The sequence below is a fragment of the Diprion similis genome, chromosome 8 (genome assembly GCF_021155765.1).
Source record: "Diprion similis isolate iyDipSimi1 chromosome 8, iyDipSimi1.1, whole genome shotgun sequence".
Lineage (NCBI taxonomy): Eukaryota > Metazoa > Arthropoda > Insecta > Hymenoptera > Diprionidae > Diprion > Diprion similis.
Window position 1 is genome coordinate 25,993,675 of NC_060112.1, and position 18,920 is coordinate 26,012,594.

An 18,920-nucleotide genomic window follows, 5' to 3' on the forward strand; every position below is an offset into this window, starting at 1 on the left:
AGTTGTTCGAATTGGTTTTACGATTCAAGAATAAAAACCGACGTAAATTAGACGTTTCTTTGTTATGAAGGTATTAGAATTTTGTTTAACAATTATATCAATATCATGCAATTTGATCACGTGCCCTCATTTGATTTATCTCCATTAAATATAATCCCACGGGTTAAGAGAAATCTTTTAGTATAACATTTGGATTAATTTTTACTAAATTACCGCCCATTATGGTATATATTACATGAGTTTATGTGTGGCTGAGTCTTAACTGTATGATCAACGAATTGATGTTTGTGTTCTATATATGCAATTGTACATTAAGCGCCCAGAAAGATATTCTGGTACCTATAATCATGAGCACTGCGCCGTTTATAATAAAAATTGTTATACGACGTGCAGGAGTCCCCGTAAAGTAGCAGACATTTTTTGTACATACGTACATGTGCCTGATGCTCATGACAATAGTAATTAGCAAATCAAATTCCCGAATTAATGCGGTTTAGTCAGTTGCAACTGGTCGTTACATTGATGAGTTCTTCTTAATAATATTATTTCATTGATATTCGTGGGTGAATTATGTGTGTCGAGTTTGCACCAAAATACAAAATTATCCAATAACTCGTGAAATTCGTGCATTGATTACGGTAATCACGAGATGTAGACAAACAGAAACAAATTGCTTGAACCTGTAAATTTTGAATTCTGTTGCAATAAATATTTAACCGAGTGTGGAATATGGATACAAATGTAAAACAAATCTGTCCATGAAAATGTGATCGTGAAATCTAAATGAGCCCATATAGCGTGATGTCAGGCTGCTCTTTGATCAAATCTTACCTTCAGGTGGCGGTTCTGGCCAGAGCAATAAGGAAACAAAGAATAATACATGTGTATTAGTATTCTTGAAAAATTTTCAACATTGTTCTAATAGTATCTCAGTGCTGCACTCGATGTGCTAATTTTGACTAGTCAAATTTCGACAAGTCGGAGCAACACGCCGGTATCATAGTTTCTCAAAAACTTTCTCTCGCGTTAAATGAGACGAAAGAAGTAAAAAAGAAAAATTTTCAATTTAAATACAAGTATATACTCACTTTCTTTGATCACTTGGTCCACCGGACGCACTACGAGTTTCAGCGATTCTTGTGCTGTAACAGTTTTTTTCTTATTAATATTGTAATGAATTCATTAGAGCGAGACTTATACATTACAGAAGAGATACAAGAAAAGAAAAAGAAACTTTAGCCACGCATATTAATTTTGCGAAATACACTCCGAAATAAGATAGTGTTTCATCTCTAGATTCATTGGTAAGGCAATTTTGCATGTTTCCAGCTTTAGTTTGATTGACTAGGAAATATTTTTTATTCGCTGATTTTAGAGCGGGATTATATTTCTTCAAGCCGATAATTAATATATTATTTTTATTATTAATACCGTCGTTATTACTGTCAGTCAATTTGCGCAAGCTAGAATGATATAAAGATAGCGAGTTTAATTTGAAAGAGAGTAAAACTTGTCTCTGAAAATAATCACCTCGACGAAAATGTTAAGGTATAATATTTTCGAATTAGGCGACATAATTCTCAAACGCAATCGATAAAGAAAAAAAAAGCAAAGAATAAAAGATAAACATATGCATTTCTGATTGCATAATTAAAAAAATGCAATCCGTATATAATTTAGATAATTTAAATAATCAAAAATTATCAGATGCTGATTGATTATAGGTTAGGTAACGTAAATGATTATATGCGGGGGAAAAGTTTGATTAACGCTCGCGGGTAACGGATGAATATTTAGTCTGTTCGTTGGTTAAAATTTTTTAGTGCAGATGTTCGTGGGTGAGGAGGGTAAAAAAAAAAAAAAAAAAGATGGCGAGGCAGTAACAGGCGTGATTCTCTGCAGCAGCTCGAACCCTCGTAGCAAGAATCCGCGTGCAAGAATAACTCAAGCAAACTGAAAAGGGGCCCGTTTTTTTCTGGACTCACGGAAGGGAGGATAAGTGGGTCTGGGGCAGTCTAACTCGTCCGAATTATCCAGAGGACAGTCGCGTTGTCCGTTGCACCGTTGGCCCAGGGGGATGCAGGGTCCGTTTTCGCACCGCCATTGCCAAGGCTGGCAATCCGTCAGGTTGCAATCCAGCTCGTCAGAGTTGTCCAGAGGACAGTCGCGTCGGCCGTTGCATCGCTGGTTGATCGAGATGCAGGGACCATTTTCGCACCGCCATTCGCTTTTCGAGCAAAGGATCTCGGAGGGATCTTTGAAGGGCGTTTCGTTTACAAGGGGAAGTTCCGGAGAATATTATATATATCCTGTCGTTTTGGTATTTCGAGATCGTCGGATCTTAAAATCGACCATCTGCCTACCTCACATCCACTAGTTCCATCCACCAATCCAATCATCAATCAATCATCTACCACTTTCCTATTCCAACCAATTTCTATTATGCACTTTAATAACTCTCGTCTAATTTTAAGCTTACCGCAGTTTTCTTCGTCGGAATAGTCACCGCAGTCGTCGTATCCGTTGCATCTAACTCCTTCGCTGACGCAGACGCGGTTTCTGCATTGGAATTCGCCCCGACTGCAACCTGGGGATTATTGAAAATCGAGGATTTAGCTGATCGGCTGAAACGATCGGGAATGTGACGTGACGGATCAACCGTCACAACGATTACGTTGACAGAACACAGAGATCCAAAATCTAATTACGATCCATATATATATATATAGAAATTCTTGTTGCGATATACAGACATATACCTACTAGTTATAAAATATATGTTTAACGATCTAACATTTACGGTACGATGATAAACATGTTGTTACGTCATCGCCCGTGACCTTATTCTTTGGACGCACGCTAGTCTCTCTGGTGGAAAAGGAAACATTCTACAGCTGTTGAATGATTTGTACAAATTGTGAGAAAATGTATAATAATTATGAAGCTACGTTCGCAAAGAATAACGTAGTGTGAGGTGTAGGCGGGGCGTATGAGGGCGGGTAAATTGACAATAAAGGGAAGAAAGATTGGGTGGAATTTGCGAGAAAGAGAAATGGTCCAGTTTAATTTTTTATCTTTTTCTTTTCTTCTGCATCGTTCATAAGACACGCCCGTAAGGTACGAACTTCCAAAAAATGATATTCACACAATACTCTACAAACATCTAGATAATTCTCGTTCACGTTAACTAGATCCTATCGCGATACCATCGATTACTCTTACTGTAACAATGATTGCCATTCATGTATTGAATCGGATGATGTTTAAACCGCGGTGGAAACAAATGCTCAGGGATCAATTTATCGTGAACGATTGGAGGAATTTGTGAAACGTATATACAATCAAAAAATCATTGGGGAGAAAACTAGATCGAGATTAAGATGCAAGGTTTGGTAAAGAGTCAAGGTGGAGTGGTTGAGATTTTTCACACAGTAGCGAGGTTCGCTCGTTCGCCGTTAAATACCAATGTGTCATAAAATTGTAGTTCAGAGTTTCAGTAATTTTGGCAGTGACGAGCGGATCTCGCTATTCGTTCATCAAATGATATGCAGGGAAAATAGTCTAGCTACGATATTCATAGAACAGTGTATTAACGCATGTTACATATTGACTACGAATGTAACGGCGATACTGCAGGCAGAGATGCACTATCGATCAAACCGTCGAATGACCAGCCAATTAACCGACCAATTATTTGACGTTTATCGATCAATCAGTGATAAATTGGTACGTTGCATTGGTTTAGTTAGCCTGGAATACAATGTATACGAGGTACGCCGTTTATCGTTGGTTCCTTGGCTGAAGTACGTTTATAATCGTCTAATGATGAAAAATTGCATTGCATGTAAAAGTCGATCAACTGGCTACGGAAAGTCAAGCGTATGATACCTTACAAACCTAAACATAAAACTTGTATATCTATATATATTCGACAGCTAACACCGACTGATATTGTGACAGGTAACGAGCTCTGTTCGTAAATTTGGCATTCCAGCTCGGCTCAAACTCACCCACCGATGCTCAACTCCATTCATTCTTCATCTATATTCTTTTTTTTTTACTGGGTCAACTTCTCCGTATACATATAAATCTGCGTGTAATAAGCGAATTTTTCGATATCCGATCGTTTTAGTTTAGTCTGATACCTCGTAACTTGAGGTCCAGAATCAGGTTATTGATATTTTTTTAATTGATCAAATTTTTTATCTCAAATTTGAGCCAAATATATGTGCAACTCAATTTATTGACGGAGCAAAAATAATTTCCTCCGATGTAAAATGCTAAAATTGGTTTTCATTTCAATGAAATCTTGATTCAGGAATGCGTTTGGGTCAGTTTGAGTTAAACCCGAATGCCGAGTTTTACTTGTAAGTGTAGGTGTGAGTAAGTGCCTGAGACCTTATTCTGAAATTTTATTACCTACTTGTGTTACAGCGAAACGGTATTAATAATAGAGCATAATATTTTTGGATTGGGTAATATATTTGCGTCCATTTTTCGTGTAACATAACCTTGCTGATTAAAAAGCAAAACGAGTATATACGTAATGAAACTTTCAATGGACCGAATTATCAGTTACCTATTCTGTGAACTGGTGAAAAATCGTCCACATAATATGAAAGGATTGCTAAAATCTGATATAATAAAAAATCCACAGTCTGGAAAGTTCCAGATAGAAACTATGGGATATTTGACTGGAATCACCTACGATTAAGAAATGCCGTTTACGTTTCTAAAACAATGTGGAAAGTCTAAAAATAATAATAATCAAGTTCACGTGTTTGGAACAGCTGAAAATCAATTTCGAGGTTATGTTACTTCGGTAAAAAATAAAAAAAAAAATGGCGTGGATCCTGAAGTTACTGTCTAACCTAAAAACGTTTCACTGGAGTAAAAGTTCCAGCGTAACACGAGTGACAAAAGTTTCCGAATCAGGCCTCTGGGTGGTGATGGGTAATTGAAAGAGTGAATAAATGATCAGAGTCTGACTATGAAACGAGCCTGCCTGACCGAAGCAGTATTGTTCGTCGGTAAAATCACGACAGTCGTAGAAATGGTCGCAGTGGTGAGCCGCGGGGATGCAAGCACCGTCATCGCAAACAAAGTCACCCGCGGCACAACTCCTCGAAGATACGGGAACGGTCGCGAATGTCGTTCTCTCTGGCGGCCTCTCAGCAGAAGAGGTCTTATCCAAAGCTTCTACACCTAGAAGTAACCCAATCTGAACCACAGTGTTATCCGTTCTTCGTTTTCGTTTCCCATCGTTCCTCCACATTTCCGGTTTACCGACAATTGCTCTTTCAATGCATCGCGATTCTTTGGTCGAAATATTCCTTATATGACTATGTTTTCGTTATTAGTAAATTACTACATAGATTCCATGAAAGACTCTGATTATTTCTTATTGTGTTACGATTATTTCCACGTAAAATTCTAAGAATAATTTAGAAATTGTGTAGCAAATTTTGGAGCGGAAAAATAGTAACTTTATCCAATTTCTTTGACGAATTTTACAAAGAAGTTTTTCATTTTTTCATTAATTTTTTTTCTTTGCTGATTGGAATTCTGAAAAAATCGAGAAAAAATCTTTGCCGAAATGTCTATAAAAACCGTGAAAGGGTTCGGAATTACATGAAACTTGGGGGTGTAAATCGGAATAAAGTCAGAGATGATCACAGTTAATATAGAAGTTTTGTAATAATTATCGGACACTTGTTGAAAGTTGGTCATAAATATATTTCCACCACCGAAGATGTACGCGATAAAACGAGATAAAAAAAAAAAAAAAAGAAAAGTGGTTATCTCCGGCTGGTTGTTGACAGTGTTTGGGATACTTTTAAGATTCTATAGGTAATTAAATGTAACGCTTCTATAAGGTGTTCGTCTGTTTTATATTGATCTCTTGCTCTTGCCCATCTATGAATACTTCGACGCAGACGTGCGGTGCTGACTAACAAGGAACTGTTTCGTATGCCCTTAGAATGAGGATTCGAACATTAATCTCTCCACGCTGTTTGAACTGCTAATGAAAATCGATCGTGTCTGGATTTTAAAATCGCCAAACACATGATGGAATAGGACTTTAAAAAACAGCGTCTGTTTCAGCTGAATTAACCACCTTTATAAATCCACATTACCAAGGCATTATTCGACAAAATTCCTCGTACAAATCTATGGGACAAGTGTTTCGTGAACGCGACAGATTAGGAGGTGAACTTACATGACCGAGTGTGTTAAAAAATTGCGAAAACGTCATGCCAAAATTATAAAACTCACGCTGTGTCGAACAGTTCTCTTCGTCGCTGGCATCCCTGCAGTCAGTAGCCCTGTTACATACGGCGGTACTCGGAATGCACTCTCCACTATTGCACTGGAATTCATCTCGTCGACAAGACACCGGACTCGGTCTTTCCGTTGGTGGCGGAACGGGCTCTGCGTAAAGTCGAAAAACCGATTAGATTATCCGTCGCGCTTGTTTAGTTTCGCTGTTTCTCTACACAGCTGTAAATCATCCATTCTACATACATACATAAATACATATAATACATTATATATATACATATATATACATCGCGCCCAGGGTGGCTCGTAACCATGACTTACGTTTAGCTGAACCGATTGTGAGGCAGTTAAATATGTCGCGAATAATACGGGGATATTGGATCGCTCGCTTTGGAGTAAAATTTGACGAAGCCACCCTGAGGTGAAAGCTCGTCTAAGTGAGCTTAATTTTTTTACGAGTGATGTGAAAAACGGTTTGGAAAATCTTACGGCAGTTAATCTCGTCACTTCCGTCGTGACAGTCCGTGTGCCCGTCGCATCGGAATTTCTGATAAATGCAGTTTCCGTTTGCACACGGCCACTTGCCGGCAGGGCAGGCTAGAATTCAGAGAATCTGATGAAGTCTCCAAATCACACCGTAGCCCTACTTGGCATGAGATTTTGGCAAGAAAGATCAATGAGGATATGAACTCAGGTGACACGTACGATTAAACTCCTCACGTCGCAATATGCACGGCTAATCTATCTCTGCATGAATTTGGACCAGCAATCGTTACTCGTGTTTTTTTTTTAATACTTTTCTTTCTTCTTTTGCCTGGACAAACGTGCCTCATGCGATGTGCGATTTTACGCGTACGTGTCGTTAGATATTTCATGCAATTCCATTTGCGGTAATGGACGTAGATATTCACACGATATAAACAGACGTTTTTATGAGAAAAGGGGTATATGTACAGAAATATATATATAACAATAATAATAATAATATGTAACGTCACATCAGACGACTGATGTATAGGTGCATAGGTATATATATACCTACAATTATATATATATATACACGATTAGCTGTAAGTGAAAATAAGTGAATAACAAGAGATAATATTTATATATATATATAGACACTTATACGTATAAAAGACGTAGAAAAAAATAGTTCAAAAATATATTAGTATACATGTAAATTTACGTAAACAGGCAACCTGTGCTGTAAGAGTAAAATAGACGAAAACGGTTAAGGCCAAAGTTCTCAGTGCAATTTTACCGAATGAAGATGATTTCGAGCGCTAATATTTCCACCTCAGAAAACGATTGTAGGAAAAAAAGCGTCTCTGTTCTTCATCTTTATTCAGTTTCAGTTTTGTTCAATGTTATCAACCATTTTCATACTCATTCGTTTTTAGGTTACATCATTAATAAGAACTCACTCTTCAGTCAAGTAAAATTCATTCAAGTTAATGATCGTGGTAACTTCAAAGTTCACGTTAGACAGAAAGCATTCCGAAACAGTCAGTACCTACATGATCTAGGATACGCTTCTAGAGTATCGACGCAGCTACGGAATTGGGGTTAGACGGTATTGATAGACGCGGTTTAGTAAACGATGCAAAAGTTCGGCCGAATAGTACGGACGAGAGAACGTTAGAGAGTCAGCGAAGAGAGCGAAGGATGTAATTGTGTAGTAAACCACAAAACATACCGGCGGTAGAATAGTTACAGCGAGTAAAGGGAGGCAGCTCTTAAGGTGCTTATAAAGACGCGTTGTACATCTCGAAAACGCGGGGATGCAAAACTCCTATACCGCTCAAGTGATCAGAGTAAAACTTGGGCAGTTAATGCCTTATTTTGGCAAAAAGTGCAGCGTATTTTTAATTTTTCAAAATTTGGAATAAAAATTTACAGATTGGTTACCACCCACAGAAATGGGCCAAATTTTCACAGTTGGACTGAATGGATCGACCTATCCGGCACAATGCCACTCGGCGGTGACGAAACACACATTTTGAGCCCAGTTTCATGAGATTTGATGGTGAAATGACGAAATGGCAGCTGATCTGGTTTTCGCTTACGAAGTACACCGAAATCTCATTTTGGCGACATTTGTTACCGACATTACGCGCATGCCGGTAATGTATGCGTGTAATGTCGGTAAAGAATTACCGGCATGCGTGAAAGGTCGGTAACAAATGTCGCCAAAATGAGATTTTGGTGTTCTTCGTAATCGAAAACCAGATCAGCTGCCATTTCGTCATTTCACCATCAAATCTCATGGGACTGGGCTCAAAATGTGTGTTTGGTCACCGCCGAGTGGCATCATACGGTAGATTTCGATCCATTCAGTACAACTGTGAAAATTTGGCCAATTTCTGTGTGTGCTAACCAATCTGTACATTTTTTTTCTGAATTTTGAAAAAATAAAAATATGCTCCACCTTTTGCCAAAATAAGGCATCAACTGCACAAGTTTGACTCTGATCGCTTGAGCGGTATAGGAGTTTTGCATCCCCGCGTTTTCGAGGTGTACAACGCGTCTTTATAAGCACCTTAAAGGTATTACATGTATGTACATTGCAAGAGCCAGAAGACACTGATTGTGCGAGATAAAAATGCGAGCCAAACAACTGCAGGCAAAAGAAGCTAAAATTCAATTTCAACAATGATCATACGGCAGTTCCTCTCGTCGGATCCGTCGGGACAGTCGGGTACACCGTCGCAAAACTTATCCCCATCCAGACATACGCCGATGTCGCATCTGAACTTTTCCGCCGGGCAGTCGAATACTACAATTGACAAGCAATTTAGTTTTAGCCGCCTAATCTTCGACCGGCAAATATTGCTCCGTTATTCCAATCCCTGCCCTTCCATCTCGGATTACGGGTTTGATCGCAGTCGTGCTATGTTACACAGAATCGCGTGAGTGTTTTGACAAGTATTTGCGGATTTCGTAACGGTGTTGAAACTTTCAATGTTGGTCATTGTTAGCTGTTGGGAAACCTGTTTCAGGTGCAATTGTTGAGGGGATTTTTGAGTATCGATAGAAGTCGTATTTTACTGTATATTTCTCTCTCCTGAACAATGAAATCGTTTGAAATTTTTGAACTATTTATGAGGTTGCAATTTTGCTTGAGCGGTTTTTGAGAGCAGTTCGGAACATCAATGGAAAGACTGCGGCTGGCTGCTGTGCAGCCAAACCCCATATTTTTTGTGTTTTCCATCAATTCTTCGAGCTTTGATCGAAGACCACACAACCACGATGATAACCCCCGTAATTTTCCATATTGCTTGAGCGATTTCATCCTTGTGAAGATAAGAATTAGAGTGAAATATAGTAGGATGGATCTGTCGGTAACACGTAAAATGTAATCAGTAAAAAACTTTTGTTACATTCGCTAAGAGAGGAAATCTCCGAGAAATAAAAGAGTTGAATTTCTAAACTTTGAAATATGTCTCGGGGATCAGCAGGTGTAACCGAAACCGTGTCGCTTCGAGGAACACCTTGCACCGTTCTGAATGGTAAACAGCGAATGAGGCAAAACTCTAGTCTACAAGATTATTGGGTAATTGGATCAGCGGATCGTTAACATGTGTAACTGGATTACACGCGATTGAAAGAAGTTAGCGAAGAAGGTATTAAGTATAAAGTGGAGTTCGGAAATCCATAATCGTATATGTATAACACAAGGGACAGGGCTATCGGAAGATTGTGGATTTTAAAAAGACCCTGGCAGTAAACGCGTTGAAGGGGACAAAAACACCCGGCAAAGCTCCAAACCGTTGTAAGAGAAAAGGGCAATTGGCGTACATATAGAGACACGTAACATCATCACTAGCAGAGTCTGAAAAATAGACAGATAGAATGCAAGAGAACAAACTGATCGAAACAAGGTATAAAATGCGTGTAGAGTGGTAACCCTACTGAAAATGACCATGGAATGAACAATATGATGTTATAACCGAAATCAACGTACAATTACAAGATTCGTCTTGCGAACCCAAGAAAACCGTGTAGAAAATCATGTAACGAACTACAAAAGCACGATGCATCGTCAAATATACTGGATCAAAAATCACGTACAGTTGATTAAATGATTTTTGGTCTAGTATCTAGGTTTTTTTTTTTTAAGATGGCAGACACTGTTGGACTCAGAGTCGCACTTGGGTTCGTAGTTGCGGTGCTACGGAAATCAAAACAGTCACATGGCGACACGAACACGGCAGGGCAGGGAAAGACGAAGCAAGCACGATTAGCACTAGTTACCGCAGTCCAGCTCATCGGAGGCATCGACGCAGTTGGGAACGTCGTCGCACCTTTCGTTCTCCGGGATGCATTCCGAGCTTCCGCACTTCCATTGGTCCAGTGAGCATTTTCCTTTGCGCACAAACACAGACAAAGCTGACACAAAGCTCGGATTTACTAGGCGCCCTTGGCACCGGGTGAAAATCACGGGAGAGACGGGAGAGACGGGAGAGTCGGGGCAACAGGTGGAAGTCTGGCATAAATTAGAGTGACACGTACGCGACTCCATTCCGGTGGAAAAATGTTTCTTCATACTTTCGAACAGATGTTTGGAAAACATGCGACGATTTATTTGCAAACTGGATGATTATATCTCAGTTTATTATCCGAGATTGCTCGCGGAGAGTTCCAACGGTTTTCCAAATTTTATAACAGACTGTACAGAAATTTTTTTCCTTCGATATTTTTGTATAAGAATATCAAAATTAGAACGTTTCTGGTTACTAAGATCAAATATTCATTCAGAGAATAAGAAATACGAAAATTTAACCGACAGTTCAATCTAGAATTTTGACGTCCGATTTGTTACCGATATATTTCGTGCGTTGGGAACGAAGAACGAAAGCTTAGGGATGGGAGGTGGGAGCTTGAAGCTCTTACCGCAATCAGATTCGTCAGAGTCATCGTAGCAGTCGAAAACATCATCGCACTTCCTACGAGCTTTGATGCACTGGCCATTCCGGCAGCGAAATTCGGTCTGCGGGTCGCATTCTCGTACTCCGATATCTGAGAATTCGAACCAGGAAATACTGACAAATACTCCCCATTTTTGAGGGTTCAAGAAGGCGTTCTATCTTACCGACTGTTATTGTAACTGTGAATTTAGAGTCAATAGAGTCGATAGAGCACGCTGTTTTTGGGCCAGGTAGTATTTTCACATGCTAAGGACTTCTGTTCGGCGCAAGTAACATAACCTCCAAATTTCGTCAGAAATTTTAAATACTATTATCGATATATGATCATGATTTGCGTCTTAACAAAATGAGTTTTCAGATATGAACAAGCATTTTTAATCGATCCCGAACCAAATCTTGCAAGGTTTTGTCACTTGTAACTTTTCATCCCAAAGAAGTTTCATCGCGTTGTATTCCAACCAACACTTTATTCCATGGATGTTTTTCCAACCTGATAAGTTTTCATCGCGTTTCATTACCAGTTTGCTTAGTCTTGAAAAAACCATGAATCCACGTTCAGGTTATGTTAAATACACCGAAAAGATGACGCAAGCGTGTGAGATACTACCTTGTCCAAAAATATTGAACTTTATCTGTTCTACCGCCGTTTTATTGCGATATTACGGACAATAGTCCAGAATAAGACCTCTGGGACTTTAGCCCAAGCGAAGATCAAGGACAAGCGGATGAGCTGAGAAGTTGAGTCGTTGTTTGGGCTTTTAGGTCCATTTGCTGATACAAGACTAACATATTCAGCATTGATGAATTCAGAAGTGATAGACAACGGCGCACCATCACCGCAATTCGGTATATTTGATCATTGGGGTGTAAACAGGGATATTCTATTTGGATTTTAACATCGAATTACGTTGGGATTCGTTCAAGCGCTTTAGACACATAAAGCACAATTAGGCTGACATCAGTCACCACAAAGGTAATTGTAGGTTATACAAACCTTGGGAGAAGGAGGGATAATTTCAGCTTATACGAATACCGCAAGAGTTAGCGTGACAACAATGAACTATCTTTACAAGCTGAAAACTTGGGTTAACGATTTACGTACTTGAGCAATAAATTCTGATCTGAAATTAGCGGAATTAATTCGGTATATCACGTCTGTCGACGATAAACGAGAACACCCATTTTCAGTTAACATTTTTCGTCGTAGACGGAATTATCATGCCCATAAAATTTCACCGTAAAAACATTTCGGTTCCTAAGTCACCATTATGATATATATTTTACATCTTGCGTGATGAATATATGGACACCACATTTTTCAACTTGAATCTACAGCAATTCTTACAAAATTTACAAATCTGATAATCAGAGTAAAAAAACCAATAGATCTATCACAATTGACACGTAAACTTGACTAAAAAAAAAAATGATGTTCATATATTCACCGCATCAGATGTAAAATCTACGTTACCAAATTGTGAACTTGGGTATTCCCATTGTTTGATGATGTAATTTAGAAGTTTTTAAAATTTTTCCTCCACAAATTCTTCAACGAAGAATCTAACAATGCGCGTTGTAGGAATGATTTCAGGGGCGAATGGCCGAAATGCTGTTAGGCAGTAGCTGCAGTGGACTTGTTAAGTCAGCGCAATGACACAATTAGTATATGTAAAGCAACGAGACACAAAAAGCATACTAGTAGTTTCGGTTTCGCCCTCAGGGATGGAGTTCCTCTCCGTGGTTCGGTCCAACCCTCCACTTCCGGGACGATTTCCGGCTCCAGTCACGTTTCCGGTCTTAGGTGGGCAGCCCTCCTCGTCGCTGTGGTCTAAGCAGTCGTTCCTCGAATCGCACCTGTACGTAGCGCTGATGCATTTACGATCCTTGACGCATTTGAATTCCGAACTGGTGCAGTTTCTCTCTGCGTTGACGGATTTTGCGGAAATACGAATAAAGCGAAAGCACGTACAAACATTTATGATAATTTCACATGGTCATATAGTTGTATGGTCATTAGTTACGTGTACTGGACAGATTGTTAAATCTCGTTTAAGAAACATACGCACATATATGTATGCAATATATGTATATAAAATATAGCGCGTGCAAATTTCTGTTAGGAATAAAGCCAAGCTGAACACGAAGAAGAAGAGGAAGAGGAAGACGACTTGAAGTAGAGGAAAAGTGAGAGTAAAATTGACCGAGTGCTTTCTAGGAAATCAGAATGTAGAAATGAGCTTGTAACATGACGGTTACTGAATCAGAGATATCAAAAGCACATGTGTATGTGGGACGTAGGTAGACAAGCATGTAGCACATGCCTAGGAGGAAGATGTGGGGGCAGAGAAACGTTCCTAGCTGGAACGTGCGAAATTAAACTACAAGAGGCAGGCTATCGATTGCTTGGAAACTCATTTAATTACGTGCACAATACCTCGGCATCTCATTGAATCAGCGATGATGATTGGTTCGAGTTATATAAAGCTGTGGCTTGCACAAAGAAACGAGAAGACGAGTATCCATCTACTTGTCACAGTTAAAGTAGAATAAATTTAGAATGGCATGTACATTCGTACACCTGCGTACATAGATACACCTAATAGATTTTAGGAATATATACCTAAGTTTTTAGAAATAGTATAATAGATATAGTATATATATATACGTTGACAGGGTTTCGAGAAAAATGTGCACCTAAATAGTTGCATATTATTTGCAAGGCATGCGAGAGAACGTGTTGCAGTTCATTCAAGGACTCAGAAATCAAGAACGTTTCCTTTCTCAATCATGATTCGTAAAGTATGTGCATTATATGTATATAAATAGGTACGTAGACTTCTATAAGTAGATGCAAATCGAAGGTTTACGGGGAGTTTTATATTAGATTTACATAAATAAATTATTTACGCTGTATATTAATAGAATTATTTATGTAACAGTTATAACTCGAAATTTCATTGCCGATGTCGTAATCGCACGAACAAAGTAAGAAGAGAAAAAACTGGCATACCGTCAATTTCTGTTATTTTTCAGAGCAATCGCATTTTGTTGATGCTCTTATGCTGTATAGATTTGTTTCTGCTTTTAATTTGTTTGCTTTTCATTTGTTTTACGTTTAAGATTTATTTCTCAACGAGCATTATTCGTCGCGCAGTATTTGTCGTGTGATCAAATAGCCTTAAGTTTTTTCCAAGATCAAACGTGGGCGTGACCGACCTCGAGGCGATGAACTCATTCACGATGCAGGCGTTTCAATTTGCACGCACCACAATTACCACATCAGGTTTTATTTGTCGCTCTACCGAATTTTAATGCGTAGGTGTAATAATATTTATGTGTAATAGGCGCTTTACAATCAGATGTATAAGAAACGAATGCCAAACGGGATTGTATCTTGTATAAAAGAATGAGCGAATTGTTAAGTGAATGAATATTTACACAGATGCGGGATAACAAGTGATTAAAAAGTGTAAAAAACGAAGGCGTCGTTTAGTATTACAAAGAACCCAGCTTCGTTATTTTTGTTCATATTTTGACTTGAATTACATGCGATTTAAATTCTTTCTTATCCGGTTTTCCATGATGCTGGATTCTTTTCGGCAAGCATCTACTGCAAAGTGACGCATACATATGTATAATAAAACACAATTCACAAAACGTGAATAACTGACTCGATGAATACTTGATATAACGATGCAGATAAACACTAAAGAAATTGCTCAAAAGTAAAAGACTCCGAAGATCAGATGCGATACTATGGGACACGAAACGTTGTCTGTACCTGGAACGATTTTATTTCAGCGAATATGTGAACGTTTCATGAATTGGTAACTTCTTTTCACTGTTTATTCGGAATTGTGTTATGGTGTACAAAATGTAAAAAACGTGAATGCATAAAGCGGCTGAGACAGAAAGGCTATCCGTTTGTCTAACTTCCGTTTTGTTAAAGAAAAAAAGAAAAAGAAAATGAATCAAGTTCAACCATAGTCCAAATCGTCAGTTGAGAACCTTGCGATCCTACGTAAGGTAGAAAATCGTGGCGCAGACATCGCTGGCGAGTAGGAATTGGTTGCAAGTAGCATATATATGTAGCAATTAGTAGAATGCAGGCAGTGCGGTTAATTATGCGTGAAAAGGGTTGGTAGCATAGCTGACAAAATTTTAAGGACATATGTATACCGCAGTGAAGCTCATCTTCGGCCCGCGGGCAGTCGTCGATGCCGTTGCAAACCGAGCTTTTCGGGATACAAGAGCGATCCCCGCAGGTGAAGTCCATCGAGGGACACTCAGCCCAACCTATAGGGTCGTCGGTAAGCCGGGACAACCAGGACAACCAAAAACCAGATTGGAAAATAATGAAAAACAAAAGAACCAGCATAATTTCCCGCTTCTAATTGTACGAGCGCTCGAACAAACATTTTTTTTTCTTTTTTTTTGTTCGTCATTGTCAGCAAAAAATGGTTGTTCGAGTCACGTGTACAGGGCACAGTGAAACAGACGACGACAACGGCGTTCGTTCAGCTGCACACCAAGCGAGGCTTTCTAGTACAAAGGCGTGTTCGGTATGTGGATCAGACATACACAGAATGTCACTATAAGTTACCTGCCGGTATACACAGAGATCACATGTAAAGCAGCTTTGGTCATTGATAGGTACACAAAAATCGTCTGAATTTTTATTCAAATGATTTTTACTGCCCGCTCAGAGATTAATAGCTTGATTTTAGCTACCTCTAATACTTGAAGCGCTAGTCGTTACGCTGATAGGTATCTGATAATCGTACTAAAGAGAACTGCACAATTATATCCATCCCGAGGGATGTGGCTTTGCCTCAGATATAATTGTAAAGCTCACTCTACTGGTACAGCTCACGTGCAAGTATAGCTATGTACAATGAACGACGCATGTTTACATGTTTCATTATTTGGTGAAACGTTTGATGGAGAAAAGGGAACGTGTTAGGTGAATGTGAGATGAGAAGAGATTCCAATTTCGATCGTTCTGCGAAGTGAAGTTATGTGATAATGATATCTTGCATTCAATGCACTTTAAATACATTTCCCACACCGACTTGTTAAAGCTGACACAATGTTGGGTTGAAATTAAAAACACCGCAGTCCAGTCGAATCGGGAAACTCTTTGGACCCATATGTACAGCGTAATGAGGTGATGCTAATTCGGATTGGATGAATGAGACGAATGATTATGTATATACATGGAAATGTCAGATGATAATGTGATGTAAAGACAACCCATTGGTAGAACGTCACAAACACGTTTTCGAGGATCTATTAGAAAGACATAATAAGTATGGGACGTCACATTTTCCCGAAAATGTCGAGGAGATATAATCCATAAATTTCCTTCGAACGATGACATTGACCAACTACAATTAAAAGTGTCGGCGTTTTGCCACAATAACTAAATACACAGATCTTGTTCGTGATTTTCCCACAAGCTTTTCAACTGTACAGCAAGCCTGGACATTCGTATCTCCTTATACAATTCGCAAGGTCTACCTTGAATCAATTTCTCTGCGTTCTTGCACCGATAGCTGTTCCTAGTGCAGTCATTTCGGTCCGGCCATCTTCTCCGAGAATTTACTCTCCCGCTTTTGTTGTACAATCTTAATTTGTTCTCCAAGTCCACGTTGTGTTTTATCAGTATCTGCGACCACTGGGTTGCAGCTTGATTATGGTGCAAGTTGAGTTCTCTCTGTTGCTCCAAGAGTCTTTGCATCTTCTCTTTTTCAAGCCTTCTTATCTGCTGCTGACGGCGCATCCATCGTTGACATAAGTTGGAGTTCCTTGGATAATTTTGACAGTTTACATTTCTCGAGAAATATGGTCTTCGTTGGATCATTTTGTTGTTCGGCCTTGTGAATGGTATGTGGTAGGCAAAGTAGTTTTCTTTTGGACGTCCCGTCGTTGTGGTTCGTGGCTCCAGTATCGACATATGTTCAGTTGAGGTACTTATCGGACGCTTGTCATCTCCTGTGAGAAATTTTCGTGAGCCATTGTGCAGGCTTATTTTCCTATCTGTTGAATTATCAAAAGGGAATCCTGTCGTGCTTAATATCTCTGTTAAGGCATCATCAACGAGTTCAAATTCTCGGTTCTCGTCCTTGACTTTGGGTTTCTTGGTACTCGTTGTTCTCCACGTTTCTTGAGAAATTTCGCCTACCTTCTTAGCATTCGGATCCTGAACAACCTTGTTGTTCGGTTCCTTAAACGATGAACTGTTCTCCAAATCACCGTAATCCGTTGTGGTTTTTTGTTCAGCAGTTGAAACACTGGAGGAAACGTCTTCTGTTGTTTTCGAGTCGTCGCCACTCACAACAGGAAAAAAGTTGGCGAAACTCCATCCTTCCGTTGTGGTTTTGACCGAGTTTTTTTCCTTCGAGGATTGGTCTTCTATTGTTTTCGAGTCATCGCCACTCACAACAGGAAAAAAGTTGTTGAAGAAACTCCATCCTTCCGTTGTGGTTTTGACCGATTTTTTTTCCTCCGATGTCAAGCTTGACTGAAAGTCGTCACTTTTACTCACTGTTGTCATCTCATCGTCACCACTGTTTGCCCCACTCCCATCGTAGTCTTTCTCGACGTTCTTCATCTCCTTGTTGAAGTGTTCGCAGTCATTTTCGTCTGATCCGTCCATGCAGTTGAATACCCCGTCGCAAACGAACTTGCAGTTGATGGACTTACCTTCAGCACAGTGGTAATGATTATCAGGACACTTTCTCTCGTTGAGCTTATCCGTCATTGAAGCCTGAGTAGTAGATTCACCCAAATCTTTCTTGAGACCAAAATCAACGTCGATAAGGTTTTCGTGAGAATCTTCACCGCTTGACAACTCATTCTCTGATACATCGGACTTTATCAACTCACTTTCAAGGTTCGTAATCGAAGTCACAGCGGTTACAGTGGTCGACGGTAAGTCATTTGTGAAATCTGTCACATGGACTTCGTCTGGACTGATCCAACCACTTCCGTAGTCGCCCAAATCGTAATCAAGGTTCTTCATTACTTTCAAGTAGTATTCGCACGACTCTTCGTCTGTACCGTCCTCACAGTCACGTTTTTCGTTACAAACGCAAGAGTATTTCACGCATTTCCCTCCGTCGCAGTAAAACTGGTCATCGGGACATCGTTTCTCTTCAGATGTTTCAGTGGTAGAAGACAAGATCGTCGTTTCGGTTGAGTTTGTTTTTGATTCCGAAGAATCAACCAGTCCAGATTCAATCCCCGCTAAATTCTCTTCAGTCATGTCATCCAAGATGGACGTTCTTTGATCCTCTGTGGTCGATTTAATCGTGGTGCTGGGCAGCCGTTCTTCAGAACTTTTTTCACTGGATTTTCCATTGTACAGTTTCATCCAATACTTCTCACACGTGATCCTGCAAGTCTTGCGGTACATTTCTTCGAGCGCCCCACGCTCGCGGATCGATTCATGGCTCCGAAGATCTGCTTTATGTTCTGCATTTTTTTCGGTAGTGGAAGTGACGTCTGAAGCAGTAACAGCAGTAGCAGCGGTAGCAGTTGTACCTTTATCATTACCTGAGGAGAATTCCTCTAGTACTCTGTATTTCTCTAGGTAAAAATTTGCCTTCGCACCACGTGGTACTCGTTTCTTATGCTTAGATTTCTTGCCACTTTTGATACCAGAATTAACAAGCTTTCGACCGCTGTGTTTTGGCAGATACGACA

At 39.5% G+C, this 18,920-nt stretch overlaps 1 protein-coding gene across 1 annotated transcript in view; it reads right to left on the reverse strand.

The window, feature by feature from the left end:
• The window catches only part of LOC124409144 (basement membrane-specific heparan sulfate proteoglycan core protein), a 79,019-nt gene that overhangs the window by 20,349 nt on the left and 39,750 nt on the right, over positions 1-18,920 (reverse strand). The window contains exons 22-32 of the mRNA XM_046886562.1: positions 15,393-15,509; positions 12,910-13,134; positions 11,179-11,304; positions 10,540-10,674; positions 8,948-9,061; positions 6,772-6,879; positions 6,277-6,432; positions 2,480-2,587; positions 1,986-2,255; positions 1,089-1,142; positions 832-846 (exon numbers count right to left, since the gene is read on the reverse strand). Of these exons, the coding sequence (XP_046742518.1) occupies positions 832-846; positions 1,089-1,142; positions 1,986-2,255; positions 2,480-2,587; positions 6,277-6,432; positions 6,772-6,879; positions 8,948-9,061; positions 10,540-10,674; positions 11,179-11,304; positions 12,910-13,134; positions 15,393-15,509 (1,428 nt within the window). The remainder of the gene's footprint in view (positions 1-831; positions 847-1,088; positions 1,143-1,985; positions 2,256-2,479; positions 2,588-6,276; positions 6,433-6,771; positions 6,880-8,947; positions 9,062-10,539; positions 10,675-11,178; positions 11,305-12,909; positions 13,135-15,392; positions 15,510-18,920) is intronic.